This window comes from Solanum lycopersicum, chromosome 3, assembly GCF_036512215.1.
Source record: "Solanum lycopersicum chromosome 3, SLM_r2.1".
In the NCBI taxonomy this organism is placed as follows: Eukaryota; Viridiplantae; Streptophyta; class Magnoliopsida; order Solanales; family Solanaceae; genus Solanum; species Solanum lycopersicum.
In genome coordinates, this window is record NC_090802.1 from 63879495 (window position 1) to 63894934 (window position 15440).

Here is a 15440-nt window from a genome sequence, read left to right on the forward strand (position 1 = left end):
AGCAACCAAATTAAACATCGTAGCAAGGAAAAATATGATATACAAAAGCAACTTGATGATTTTTTAAAAAAACACTTGGATTAAATTAAACTAAATGATAAGCTACAAGTAAATATTAGCAACCTAATAATTTTATGTAATAAACGTCGCAAGGAAAAACTTGAAATATAAATGTAAGTCGATAATTTACATGTTTCGTGGTCTATTCATACTCATATTAGAGAGGGTAAAGGAGTGCATTTTCACTGAGAAACAATATAATAATTCATTTTTTAGAAGATTAATATTTATTTAACATATTCAAACAAACCACTATAATTTAAAATGCTTTAGAATGATATTTTAATACTATATACACTTCGCACAGGATTACTACTTATCAAGAGAATCAACTGTCATTTGCAAAAGAATATTTAACGGAATTATGAAAGGATGGATCATAGGCCTTGGTAAAAGAAAGCAAACAAGAATAATCGCTTCTTTAAAAATCTATGATATAAAAGAGGATAACATCCAGATAAAAATTGTCTCATATACAATACTGTGATACATGCTTGTTTTGAGGGGAAGCAACATCGCTGGAAAAACTTGCTTGCCTTGATCATCAAGAATTTGAGAAAAGAGGAAAAAGATATCAAAACAACAGGAACAACTACTAGATCAAAAATCTAAAATAAGTCCGACTGCGGTCACTAGAACCTTCCCCATCCTAATTGTCGCGCCTAGTCCTTCGACGAGGAGCAGCACCAGCATCCTCACTCTGCTCTTCCTTCTCCTCAGCGGCTTGACTATTGGAAGTCGAGGTTTCAGCTCCGTCAGTTTTCTCAGTCTCGGCACTAGCTCTAGCCTGGAAATAAACAAACAGCAGAGACATGAGATAAAACGAAAAAAACTGCCGGGTTCTTTTCTTATTCTCTTTTAACAAGGATGGTAGGGACTAGTGCTTACAGGTTGCTGCTTCTTCCCACCGAAAATGAGCTTCAATAGAACTGAGAAGACAACCACTACAATTGAGACAACGACACCAACTGTGATATTGGGCTGTTTCTCAGCTTTCTCGAGAAGATCCTGGAGAATAAGTTAAGATGTATTAGACTCGCGCAGAAAAACCACACCATATAATGCCAACAACAGAGAATAGTTCCTCCACTTACCAATACTTTGGTCTTGTGTTCACCCAAGAATGGGATACCAGCTACCTTGTAGAGGAGGTCAAATACTAATTTCTGCAAAGTATTAGCACATGTTTCAAGTTGTGTGAAATGAGAACAAATCAAAAGCATAGAAATCATACGGTAAAGAAGGATTCAGTCCCTTACCTGGTATCCTTTGAGGCCACCAGATTCTGCTTCTTCCTCAGCTTTCTGTTTCTCCTTTTCTACATCAAACTTGGGTTTCCAGGCAGTCTTCCTGTATGATTCTGCAACTTCTTCATCACTAGCAATCAAGATATTGTCAAACAATATGCCATCTTGCATTGTCCAGATCTCAATGCCAATGGCTGTGATAGGCTCAAAGTTGGGTTTGTCAAGTTCAAAATAGTCAGGATTTGGGATATCTCTTGGCTTCCAAATACCCTTGAAATTGGGGTTGTCAATAAGCGGAGCGTGCCATTTTCCCTTGTATACTGGATTTCTGATCATTGGTCTTTTCCACTCCCCACAACCAGGAGCTTCTGCACATTTTGGGTTGTCAACCTTCGGAGCCTCCCATTCACCATCCTCCTCATCATCCCAATCTTCAGGCTTGGTAGCCTCAGGATCATCAACATCCTCAGGCTCATCATCCAACCATCCTTCGGGCTTTACAGCTTCCTCATCTTCAATTTCCATTGGTGCATCCTCATCCCAATCATCAGGTTTCTTAGCATCTGGGTCTGGAATCTTGGCTCTCTCATCCCAGTCCTCCGGCTTCTTGTCTTCTGGGTCTGGAATGGTCACAGCAGGAATAAGTGGTGGCTCAAAATCATCAGATGAGAGGAAGTTAGCCTTCTTCTTTTCTTCTCCGTCAACCAAGATAAGAACATCATTGTCCGGTTTCAACACAGCAGTGTAAACATGAGTTAGCTTGTCAGCTGGTACAGAGGGAGGAAACTTGAGGTGGTGCTCAACGTATTCTCCACTCTTAGGGTTCTTGTGTTTCAAAATGAAGTGCACCTTGTTTGTGGCTCCACATTTATCAGGTCCAAACATTATTGTGTAGGGGGACTCGTTATCAAAACCCTTTGCGGTCCACCCTGCTTCCTGGGGGCGGAGGTATTTTATGTAAGCACCACCACATTCAAGTCCATCCTGGAGGCGAACCTCATATTGAAGAACCACAGTTCCATCTTTGAGGTCAACAACATTGTCAAGCTCCTTGACAATAGCGTATTTCCTAGCCTTCTCACTAACAAGAAGTCCATAATCATCATGTCCCTCACTCTTGGCATGTTTCCACACACCTGATACACAACACAATGTCAATTCAGACCTGGTGCAACTTCATAGATCAAAGATTTGACTTCACATCATTAATGTAAACATGATGCGCAAACATATGACTTGAAACATTTAAGTGGGTTCATGAACATTCAGTCTACATATCAATATTCAGCTTTAGCATGAATAATCAAAATATTTCAATGCTGAAGATTACATAATAGTATGATAGAACTCGTGCAGCACATAACTTGCAACTTCACAAAAGTCCAACAGCTGAAAGCAAATTTCTAAACCAACTCAGACTTCCCATTTTCAATTATCAAGTTGGCGTACTTGCACTTTGTAACTACAACAGGATCACTAACCAGCACAACCAATACAACTGAAATAATTTTAAATAGTGAAAGAGACAGGATAAACATCTATAAAAGCTAAGAAGATCACAGAATTTTTGCTCCCCTGTGTCCAAGGGATCATTTTAAACAGATTATGTTAAATCATTGTTAATCCTTCAGCCTTAATGTTGCATAATTACTTCCCAATGTTAAGATTATTCAAGTTTACTCAGTTAACAAGGTACAAATAAATCAGACGTAGTGACAACGACATTGTAGCAGCTAATCACTCCCACTGCTACCACACAAACATTAAAATGAGTTATATTCCATAATTATTGTCTCTTCCTTTAACCTTACTGCTGCATCATTACTTCCCAATCTTCTGATTATATTAGTATACTCAGTTGACAAGTTATGCATGAATCAGTAGTAAGGATGACATTAGTCTACTCAGTTAACGAGTTACAGATAAATCAGTTGTAAGGATGACTTTGTAGAAGCTAATCGCTCCACTTTTGTGCTGCTTCATCAATGTTTTTTCATTTAGCCTTAATTTGCATAATTACTTCTCAACCTTATGATTCTTTTTCTCAACTCTATCAACAAGTTACAAATGAATCTGAAGAAATAACGATGACAAAGTAGCAGCCAATAACATGAACAGTCCATGCAACAGAGTGAAATATGAACGTAACACAAAAAATCAAAACAAATAATTCAGAGATCCATAAAAACAAACTCACCTGAATAGTCCTCTTTCTCAGATACGATCCATCGCCCATCAAATGCTTCGTCAAATGACTCGTAGAACTTCTACAGATCAGAAAAAAAAACACTACATCTCAGAACAATACAATACAGTACAGTATATATCGATCCAGTAACAAAAACACAAAATCGCAAGTACAGATTATCAGTTACCGATATCAATCTTACCACATCTGAAGTAGCGTAGAGTTGAGAGAAAAAGCAACAAGCCAATAACAGGAACGCATATTGCGCCCAGATCTTCCTTCTAGTTTCTTCCATAACCCGTTGTGGACTATGCGAAGAAGATAATATTCGAAACTGTATCAGAGATCTGGATTTGGAAAAACCCTAACGGTGTTTCCACCAAGGGAGGAATAGATCAAGGAGAAAATAAAGAACACTCTAGAAACTAAAAAGTACGAAAATCGAGACATTCAAGAGTGCTTAAATAGATCTTGAGGAAAAATGGCATCGACTTGTTGTAGCCAATGGAACTTCACGACACGTGAATTGAACCAATGGGAGTTTGCCACGTTCGCATCCGCGACGAGGTTGAGTAGAAATTAAGATCAACGGTTGAGATTGGTTTCAGAAGCCCCATTTGGTCACCATTGACTCTTGTTTCAATTTAAAAAAATTATCTTATTTTATATTTTAATCTTCCATTTTCTCTTTTCCTATTAGAGTAAAGTGTTTATGGTTTGTTTTGGATCTACTATTTATTTATTTTATTTATTTTTATTTACTCTGTTTTTGGTATATAAAATAAATGATTTTTATTTTAAAGGAAATTTATTTAATTAATTATATTACTTTTTTGAATTTGATTGTTTTAATTATAAAAATAAAGTATTTTTTTTATTTTGGGAATGAAAAATTAATAGATGTTGCTGATAGTAATTTTTTCTCAAAATGTGCGCAGAATTATAGAAATGTATTGATTGGGAAATCATTTTGTAGCATTAATAATTTTGTAATCCAAAAGATTTGCTTTGAAGTGTTTGGTTTAGCTATAAACATGTTGCTTTCCACTAAAACCAAAATGTAAATAAGACTATAGTATATAGTACATGTTTATCATATGTTAACCAATTTTTAAAAAATGTATATATATTATCTCTAAAAATACTTTTGAAAAGTTAGTCAAATATAAATTATTATTGATCGATTATATAATAATGATTGCTCGATTTTGTTGATTTAAATAATTACATAAATAAATTTACATGAATAAAAAATTATTTAGCTATATATTGTAAAAATAATCAAATCAAGTGAAATAATACATAATTAATTATCAAGTAGCTATGTGTATAACAATCCGAAATGATTTCAGTAATCTATATCACACATGTATTTGCTATGATCTTTAATTAATATAATGCAACATGGAGTACAATCTTATTCTTTACTCTTATGGTGGATGATTGGAATGATTACTTTTAATTATGTAAAAGTTTAATTTAAGCTTCCTAAATGAAGATTTTTTGATGGTGATTGTTTTATCTTATTATTGATTTATCTAATGCAAATCTAATTTAGTTGTCTAATTTATGCAAATATTTCCTTTTAACCGCTATATGAATTTTGTCTATATTTTTAAAAGTTAGGTAAATATAACTTTTGGAAAATACAACTATACAATATTATAATTGTCAAACATTCATAGACTTTTGCATCTTTACCTAATACTTTTCATAAAATTTCAAGTCTACTTAAAATTAATTTTTATATCGTAATCGATTCTATTTGTAATTTAATTTTTTTTATATATAATAAAAGCGGATATGAAAAAATTGAATTTCATTAATAAAATGACAATTCATGTAATCAATTGTTTGAACTAATAAATTCTTGATAATTTAAATATTTCGTGAATTAAAATAAAAGAAAAGGATGGTTATTTACTAAACTTTTGTTTCAAATGGCTAATCCACAAAAGACATACTTATAAGTTATAAACTATGAATTAACATGCTGACGAAGTGACATTTTTTTATGAAAATCTCATCATGAATAACAAATATTGAAAGTCTCTTGATCACATAAATCAGACTCCTCGATCTTCACATAATTGATCGATTTCAACAATTCTCTAATAATTAATCTGTCATAACTGCAATCAAAAGATGATAAATTAATAGCAGAATGGTGTAATATTTTAGGACGAAAAATATACATATAATAAAAAAATAATTATCTTTCATTTTCTCATTATATATAAATTTGAATTAATACGTTGATGAAATGACATACTTTTATGAAAATCTATGAATAACATTATAGAAAGTCTTCTAGATCAAACGCATCAAACTCCTCAATCTTCACATAATTGATTGGTTTCAAGTATTTTCACCTTTCTCCAATAGTTTGCCATAACTATAATCAAAAGATGATCAATTAATAGGAGAGTGGCGCAATAATTTAGGATGAACAATAAACATAGTAAAAAATAATTATCTTATAAAAAAATAATTCAAGTGTCTAATTCAACTTCAGAACCTAGTTAGCCACCAAATCTTGCCTCCCTAGATAGCCGATGTGTATCCCTTACATCTTACATGAATAGTGATGAACTTAATTCTGATACATATAAAGAAACGATCTTAATAGTTAACCCTAAAAGTTAAATAGAAATTGTAAAAAATCCACGTTAGGAGTCGAAATTCTCCTCATTCCCATCAGAACTTAACATTGCTTAACTAGGAAAGCAAGAGTTTTCTGGACTCAAACCCCCAAAGCTGTTATTTAATTAAGCTGCAAAGTAGCAGCATATATTATATGAACAGCCATTGAGGGAGAGAGTTCAGAAAACTCTGGGTTTCCATTAATATCATCTCTTCCATAAATATAATGTGCAGGCTACTCGATATTTATAGGCAAAATTTCTGACCAATTTACTTAAAATAATTAAACAAATATATAATATATGTTTCTAAATCAAGTATACAGTTCTACTGTTCTAGGCATTGTATTTTTGCTGCTTCTTTTTGTTCTTTAGTAAATAAAGTGTTATTGCTTATGAACTTCGAATTAATTACCTAAAAGAAATTACCTCTAATTAATTAAGAAATTTCATGTTAGGTTCCTTCGAAGAACCTATTGCGAAAATTCTACCAAATTAATTATCTCTAAATTAATTAATAAAATGTAATTCCAGGCTTACATTACGTGTCACTGATATGGATTACAATAGACCATACTTTCCCATTCTTCTTGTTTTTTTCTGTTTTTACGTATTGATAGTTTACAAATTACCTTCGTCCTTTTTAAGTAACTTAAATGTGTTTTTATGTAAATGTTATGGTATATTTATATAAAAAAAAATTCCTCAAACATTTCGGTAAATCAAATTCTAATACACAAATTGAAACAAAACCGAACAAAGAAAGCATACTCCTCAGTCCTCTGTCTCACTTTATATGACTTATATATTTTTTTAATCGATCAAAAAAGAATGATATATTTCGATATTTATAATAATATAATTTTATTCTAAATGAAATATTTTTTATCACAAAATATCTATGACTCATTTTAAACTATAAGTTTAAAAAAAAAAATTCTTCGTTAAACTTTGTGTGAAGTCAAAATCACGCGTATAAATTAGGACGGAAAGATATTGTTTGTGGCCAACGACTTTAGCACTTTGCTGGTGAAACTGGGCTGGGCTGGAATTTTGATGTTATGTGGGCTTTCAGTGGAAATTAGGTCAGCCCATATAATGTCAAATCTCAAATGGGAATTATTGTCGGCATTCACTTTCTTTACCCACTGAACCATCCTTACGTTGCCATAAAAATAGAATATGGTATTGTTATGTGCAAATTCGTACAAGAATAACAGTTAATTAAAAGAGAATTAAACTAATTGTTTTTCTAGTACGAATTTGAACACAAAATATTCTATTTATCAAAAATATTATATTAAAATATTCTATTTATCAGCAAATTATTACTATAAAAAATTTCTGTCACTATTGTTGATAAGTTACTTTGATGAGAATCAAAGGCCAAACAGTTCAAAAAAGAAACTGTGGCAGCTATTGGGAGATGTGGTCAGTATAAGCACTGGCGAATCAAAGTTATTTTTTTAAGGGGGTTCGAGAAAAAAGAAAATAGTGCTTAAGATTTGAGATTTGAACCCTTCAACCACTAAGTTAATCTCTAATCTTACATTCAGGAGGTTCATAATCAATATATAAATATTAAAAATTATTTAAAATATATTAAATATACAACGAACTTTTTTGCTTAGGGGATTCGGATGAATTCCTTGATAGACTCTAGATCCACCCCTGAATACAGGTAAGCAGAGATAGCTGGACTTTTTTTAATTAAAAAGGTGTCATTAAATGATGTAAATGAAATATTATGTATTTTTAAAATTTTAATTTTGAACAAAAAAAATTATGTCAACAAATTTTATTTTAATAATTAATTAAATTTGTTGAGTGACTTGGATTATAGTTTGAGTGACTTTAATGAAAATAATTCATATTTAATTGATCAAGTGATATATTTGGGGAGCTGATATATATATATATATATATATATATATATATATATATATATATATATATATATATATACCTACCTACCTACCTTGTTGGGGGCTAAATATTTCAAGCATGCACCCTAGATAGAAGATGGCTACGATATGTAGGTTCTCCTTAAGTGTATTGTTGATTTGTTGGTCATGAATATGTTCACAATAGTTGTTAAGAATATATAAAATGAAATAGAGAATGGCGATAATGGTTTAATGAAAAAGAAAATAAAACGTAAAACATTCTCAAAGATAATAGTAGATTATATACAAATATATAAAGTTCGCTTGTTAATTTTCAAGAGCATGGTTCTGAATTAGAAAATACCATCGGATGAGATAAAGTCAATTAACAAGAAAAATTCTTAGCTTCGTATATTACCAAAAATTATTATTTACTTCATACTTTAATTATTTCATACACGACTGAAATTATGAAGAGATAATGAAAGCTTCAAATTACTAGGATATTTGATTTAAATACTAAAAATATGTCTTATTTTTATTGAACATGAACAGATTTTAATAAAAAAGTTTCAATTGAACACTTCTACTTTAAAATTTTGAATTCTTTTTATGTGTTTTGGTTCGTTTGTATTAAAATTATTCACTAATTAATCTGACCACCTAAAATATGTATTATTTTTCTTTAATTATACGTATTTTGTTTTAATAAAAAAAGGAATGACATCCTTTTCATAAAGTCCAGGGCTCGTCCGTTAATTAATATTTTAACTGGTAGGGTTAATTAAAAGACTACCTAATTGGTTTATTTTTATAAAAAAATCTCTTTATATTGATCAGAAAATGACAAAAAGAAAGGAGGAGATCAGTCTGTTATTTAATTTCTTTGGGCTCTTGCAAGGATCACGTGCTCACGATTATGTCAAATATAATTCACCAATAAGAATTAATTTAGGATTATTGAAGGAGTTTAGTTAACTGGTTAACTGACTTATAAATAATTTGGAGATAAAAGTATAATAAAAAACCATCATAATGTTATCATGAATAAATCGAACTAGAAGAACCATGTGTGAGGAAAACTCAAAAAATTGAGAAATTTTGAATTAAAGTAAAAAAATATGAAATAAAAAGATTCGAATAACTCCAATATAACAATAAAGATAATTGTAAAATATTTCAGATCGATTACAAAATAAGTGACAAATACATAGTAATAATAATAACAAATATAAAAATAAATTGAGAGAAATCACTCAAAATAGCTTGAATTATAAAAAATATTTAGCCCAATCCAATATATTGAACTAATCGGCAAACGTGATTTAGAAGCTTTCTTTTTTCCTCTTGATGTGGAAGCTCTCTGATCAAAGCCACTTTACTTGTATACTAAAGAAATTTTTAAGATAATACAAATAAACATAAAACATTTCTAAATGTATAATGATAAGTGCTGTTTTTTCTTAAAGCCAAAATCAACTTCAAATAAAAAGAAAATTTTAAAAAATCATATTTCAAATATGATTTTTGTAAAAAAAATAAAATGCCGTAGACCATTGGACATTTGTCTACATGACCTTGTTTTTTTTCTTTCTTTTCCCCTTCTCAATTAATTATCAGAAAGCATTTGGCTTGCATGGTTATTAAGAAAATGCGGATATATATAAAAATATATATGAATAAAAATGATAGAAATAAAATAAGAAAATAATGATATCAAGTATTTTACTAAAAATTCTTTTGAATGAGAGAAAAACTACGGATAAAGAGGAGCAATTGATATCACTATAGTAAGAAATTTTACATTGTATAGTCATGAATAGAATACTCAAAGTGACTATATAGACTCAAAAGGAACAACTTTCTTTTGATTTAAAAAATGTCGCTCACACTTTATTTTTCTTCACAAACTATTTTTCTTGTATATTCTATGGAATACCTCACTTTGCTCTCAAAATGATTTTATTCTCTAACTTGATGTATTCTACAAATGAGCAAGAATGCTCTATTTATTGAAGGAGAAAATCATGTCTATGTCACTAATGACATAGATAAATATAGCAAAGTCAAAAAAAAAAAGTTACAAATCTTATCAATTTATTAATTACCGAATCTTTATTTTCAAATTTTATCACTATTCCTTTTTAAAAATTACTTGTATCAATTGAATAACAAAAGTTAATTAAAAAAGGGAATGGACTCAACACTAATCACAATTCAAAGTATGGAGTAAAGCTTCAAAATAATTTCAGTTACTATAACTCTTAGTAATTAGGTTGGACAAGTTTGATCAGAAATATTATACTTACATACAAGACTATTGTTAGGGTCGAAAATAAGCAGATATAAATACGAAAGTTAGCAAAGCAAACCTTGAAAGATTACGAGTAAGAAGACAACAAGAAATATATCAAAAGACACAAAGATTTATCGTGGTTCGGTCAATCGACCTACGTCCACAAAGAAGATGAGCAATTTACTATTAATATGAGAGTACAAAATACAGTGAGAAACAACTTCAACCAATTTACTCGGAATACATGGAAGGTTCACACAAGTGATAACATATCAAGTTTGTGACCCACTAATTTTCCCCCTAACCAAAACTCTCAAAGCCTTTAACACTACATTGTGAATGCTGATTAAGTTAAAAGGAATATTTCTTTATTTATAGAGTCCTAAATCTTTTCCTACCAAATAAAAAAGGACTAATCAATCCAAAATTTTTTCCTAAAAAAAAAATCTATTTATAATAAGAAATTAGAGCAAATAAAACTCAACAAATATCTCTTTTCAAAAGCTTCGCAAAGACTAATTTGAAATTAGGGGGTTTATTGCAGCGGCTGTCAAGTAGCTGCATGATAAGAAGAAGATTAATATAAAAAGCGGTAACACACACACACAAAAAAAAAAAGAAAAATGTATAAGGAACTGTAGCTTCTAGTGGATTGATGTGAAAAAACTAGGAAAGCCATAGTTTTCTGAACTCAATCTCTCATGGCTGCTCTTTTAAATTAATTTATATATTGGAGAAGCCATTGAGGGAGAGAGTTCAGAAAACACTGGATTTCCATTAATGTCTGCAGGACAATCTTCTCATAAAACTGTATATATATATATGTTTTGTTGAATATATTAGGAAGAACTGGACTGAGGAAGAATAAATTAGCTTGAGAGTTATTGGTTTAACTATTTATAAGGTTACATTTTGTTTACTAATACCACTCAATATATTTTATTATTCTTTCAAAATCAAGATAGAGCTTCATATATTTTAATATTAAAACGTATAGCTGTAAGTTGTAACCCTTGCTCTTTCCAACCCCTCCATTAATATTTTATTTTACAAAAATATGTAGTAATTGCTGATCAACTCCATAAGTCTGGTCCTATTATATTTACTTAGAAATTTCACATTAATTTAAATTCCGTTCTACTAAACTTATACCTAATTATGAAAACTTAATTCCAAACAAGCATTACGTGTCATTGATATGGATTTCAATGGACCACACCTTTTTTTTCTCCTTCTTATTGTTTCTGTATCTAGTTGCTTGTGTATATGATGTTATGTTCATTTCATTTTATCTGTTATGATTTAACTAATTATTAAAAATTTATTGTATTTAATTATTAAAACTTATAACACTAAACATTGTATATAATTTTAAATCAAAATATCATTTAATCTTATGAAAAAAATATTTGAAAGTCAATATAAAATTAAAAGGGGCGGCGGGGGGGGGGGGGTTCCAAGTTCAAAGGATCATAGTACAAGAAATTAAACATAATTACGAGAGGAGATGCTATCATAGGAAAAATCGCCAACTCTTTGAATTAATTAATTAATTTAATGTGAGTAATTCTTTGTGATAAGTGTGGTTAAGACGCGTGACAAATATTTCATCACATATGCCCTAGTTATAAGCTGACATATCTAACATCGAAACCTAATAGACGAGACTTCCCACATACTTCCTTTATAAAAATAATATCATGACTTATATATGTATAGATATAAAATTATATTATTAGTATTTTATAATATCTAGTAAATTAAACCTCATTATAATAACTTTTCACTATAATAATTTGATTTTCTCTATGATCAAGTTTTTATATTATATTTTTTCTATTACATTCTATTGGAATGGTACACTTTTTATAAAATTACTCCTCTAATCGTAGTTATACTCAAATATCGTACTATTATCAGTTATGATCATAGTTTCAAAAAAAAAAAAGTCACTGTGTATTTTAACATTTATACTTTTCTTATATGTAAATTGGATAACAAATACATTAATCCTTCCTTTTTAATTAATACACAAAAACATTGAACTAATTTTTTAATAGTAATTAGCTAGTTCCACTTATTATGCATTGTTACTTATATATAGCTATAAAATATAAATTTCCTTATGAAATTTTATTATGTACAACTGATATATAATATTAAAATTATACTCTTTTGAAAAAAGAAAAATTGGAAAATACTAATTATATAATTTTAATTTGTTTGTGTTAATTTTTTTAGTCCGTTTAAAAGTGAGCATTTCTTTTTCTTTTTAATACCTCTTTGAGAATAACATACCACATCATGATTAATTTTTATATATTTCACATATATTTTTAGTTTAACGTCATATATATTACTATTATTTTAAATCTGCAATAAATTAAAATAAGACAGACTGATTAAAACGGAGAGAGTGAGATACTCAAGGGGGATGCTTGGCCTTCATCGACTGGTCCTGTCTTTAACAATGAAGCTATTACTAGTACTCCTGTAGCAGACTAACATTGTAAGAAACAAATAATTTTACTGAAATTTGGAACTATATAAGTTGTCCAAATTCCATGATTAAATCCCACTTAAGTAATTTTTTTTGAGAACCCTAATAAAACTCTTTTTGTTACCCTATGTTTTTTTATTAATTATTTTCAAACAAATATACAAATAACCTTGGAATTCTTGTTATGGTTCCGCAAAGCACTAATTGTCTTGTTATGTGAAATATATGTACGTAGGCGTCTAAAATTATGCATATGTCATTGCTTTTTTCCCTTTTAATTTGTCCATTTATAAATTTGTTATCATTTAATTTGCAATATAATTACATACTCTTTCTGTCCGGAAATATTTGACATATTGCATTTATCAAAAGTTAACTTGATTAATTTTTAAAGGTAAATTAGATCACATTAATTCGATATTTTAAATAAAAAAATTAAATGTTTTAAACTATACGAAAAGTACTGCATATTAATATGATAAAAAAAATGCATCTTAAAATATTAATCAAAATTTTTATATTTGACTCTAAAAATAAAAACCATAACAAATAATAACGAACTAAGGAAATAGTAACTTATGCAATATGCAAAGAGGTGCAATAATTACAACGATTATAAGCATCACAGATAGTCTCAATACAGGGGATTAGTTAATAACAGAATGTTGATGGATGGCAAATTAGATTTTTGTAAGATTTTAGTATCAAATAGTTTATAAGATAATGAAATATCAGAAGAAAACAGAAAAGCTTTACCTGACCAATAGTATAAATAAACCAATTAGTACTAACTAACCTGAATTACAATATAATATTATGCTTCTTTCTTAGAAATATTACAAAAGGAAGAAACCAATAAAGTTCAAAAGGAACCTTTTCTTTTGGACTATTACATAATATTTTGTAGAGTCCGTTTGTATTGATTTAAAAAATATAATTATTAAATTAAAAAATAAAATATTAATTTGAAACAACTTAAGTTAAAAAATAAAATGTAGGGGAGATCTAATTTTGACTTTTAAATCATTTTCAACTTATTTTAAGTTATTATTGATTTATTTAACGTTATTTTTATTTTTGCCAAATTCTTTTCAGAAGTTAAATTCTGACTTGAAAAGTAGATTTAGTTCCGTTCGGATTGACTTATTTTGAATTTTTTTTGAGCTAAAATAACCGTTAAGCAGTTTTGAAGTGCTTGGATAAAATTAAAAAAGTGTTTATTAACACTTATTCTAAAATCAAAATAACAAAAAAAGTCAAAAACTATAAGTTAAAAATTCTAATTATAAGTTATAGGCTAAAAATCAATCTAAACATTATCCTCAACCAATTTTTAAACCAAACCAAATACTCTATTAATTAGGTGAAAATAAGAGACAGGCCAGAGAGCCATGCATAAACGCCACAAGAAAGGAGATTTTTTCTTATTCAGAGAAATGGAAAATAAAATAAGAGAAGATAGATAGATACTACAATTCTAATTAACCAAATAAACTATCCAATAATTAATGTTTAAATGAATTCGAACTCTATATATGACACGTGTATGATAAACAAGAGTAACTCATAAATTTGAGTAATTGACTAATCGATTGGTACTCTCTGCGACAACAACAATAAGTAACATATGGGGTCTCGAAATTCGAAAAAGCTCGAAAAATAGAGATAATATTTCTAACAGATATTCGATTTAATGTTAATAAAAATTTTCTCTTTATTTTAATTTATGTGATGATGTTCAAATTGTTAGAGATATTTTAAATTTAAATTTTTTGAACTAATAATAATAATACTTTTAAGTAACAGTCAAATATGTAAAATTTTAGTTTTTTTAAAAAATCAGAATTGAGTTCACAATAAATTTTAAAAAAATATTTTTTGCATTGCTAAGCATATATGTAACTTAATTGCCATTTAAATGTTGGTCCTCTTTCATTCATCCCATGGCCATGCAATATGCATGCATGTTTTTTCTATTTCCATTTTGGATACACTGTAAAATTATCAAAGGGAAAGGAGTAAAGGCTTCAAGAGCCTCGCAAGCTTCCAACATTTCAACGCCGCAGTAAAGGCGCACGATATATTAATAATTACGTTAACACAAAATGTTTTGTGCATCGAAATTACTTTTTATTATAACTATTATATAGTAATGAGCTGGAAGCTGAAATATTGGAAGCTTTTGAGGGCAATTGAAAACTTCTCCAATTGAAAAGAAGAAAAGAATATCTGTTTTTGTTCTCACTGCTTGGCTCTTTAGAACAACCAGCCAAGAAAATAGCAGGATTTATATAAGCTATTGAACCCAACAAAAAAAAAATAAAATTATAGCTAGGTCCTAGGCCTATAGCAATAATTAGACTTTGTATAATTAATAAATATTCGTTTATCTAATCTTAATTTTAACCTGACATCATATGAGTACTGGATTATTACTTTATCTAATCACTACTTTAATTTAAATGACCATGTAAAACAAGCTAGCCCTACGTGTCCCCATTTGTCATTTCTATATATTTTTAGAAAAAAAAGCTTAATTAAAGCTATGTGCCCCAACTCATAGGGGGGAAAACGTGAAGCAAATATCAGAAAGGTTGCTCATTCATCAGCTGAAGAGTCAA

At 29.2% G+C, this 15440-nt stretch overlaps 1 protein-coding gene across 1 annotated transcript; it reads right to left on the reverse strand.

Annotated features, from left to right (window-relative positions):
• Positions 1-479: 479 nt before the first annotated feature.
• On the reverse strand, positions 480-3930 carry CNX61.0 (calnexin-like protein). The gene is given in 6 exon segments (NM_001247200.2): positions 480-847; positions 949-1068; positions 1155-1226; positions 1320-2443; positions 3505-3574; positions 3698-3930. Coding segments are annotated over 6 exon segments (1617 nt in total). The 5' UTR covers positions 3791-3930; the 3' UTR covers positions 480-709.
• Positions 3931-15440: the final 11510 nt, after the last annotated feature.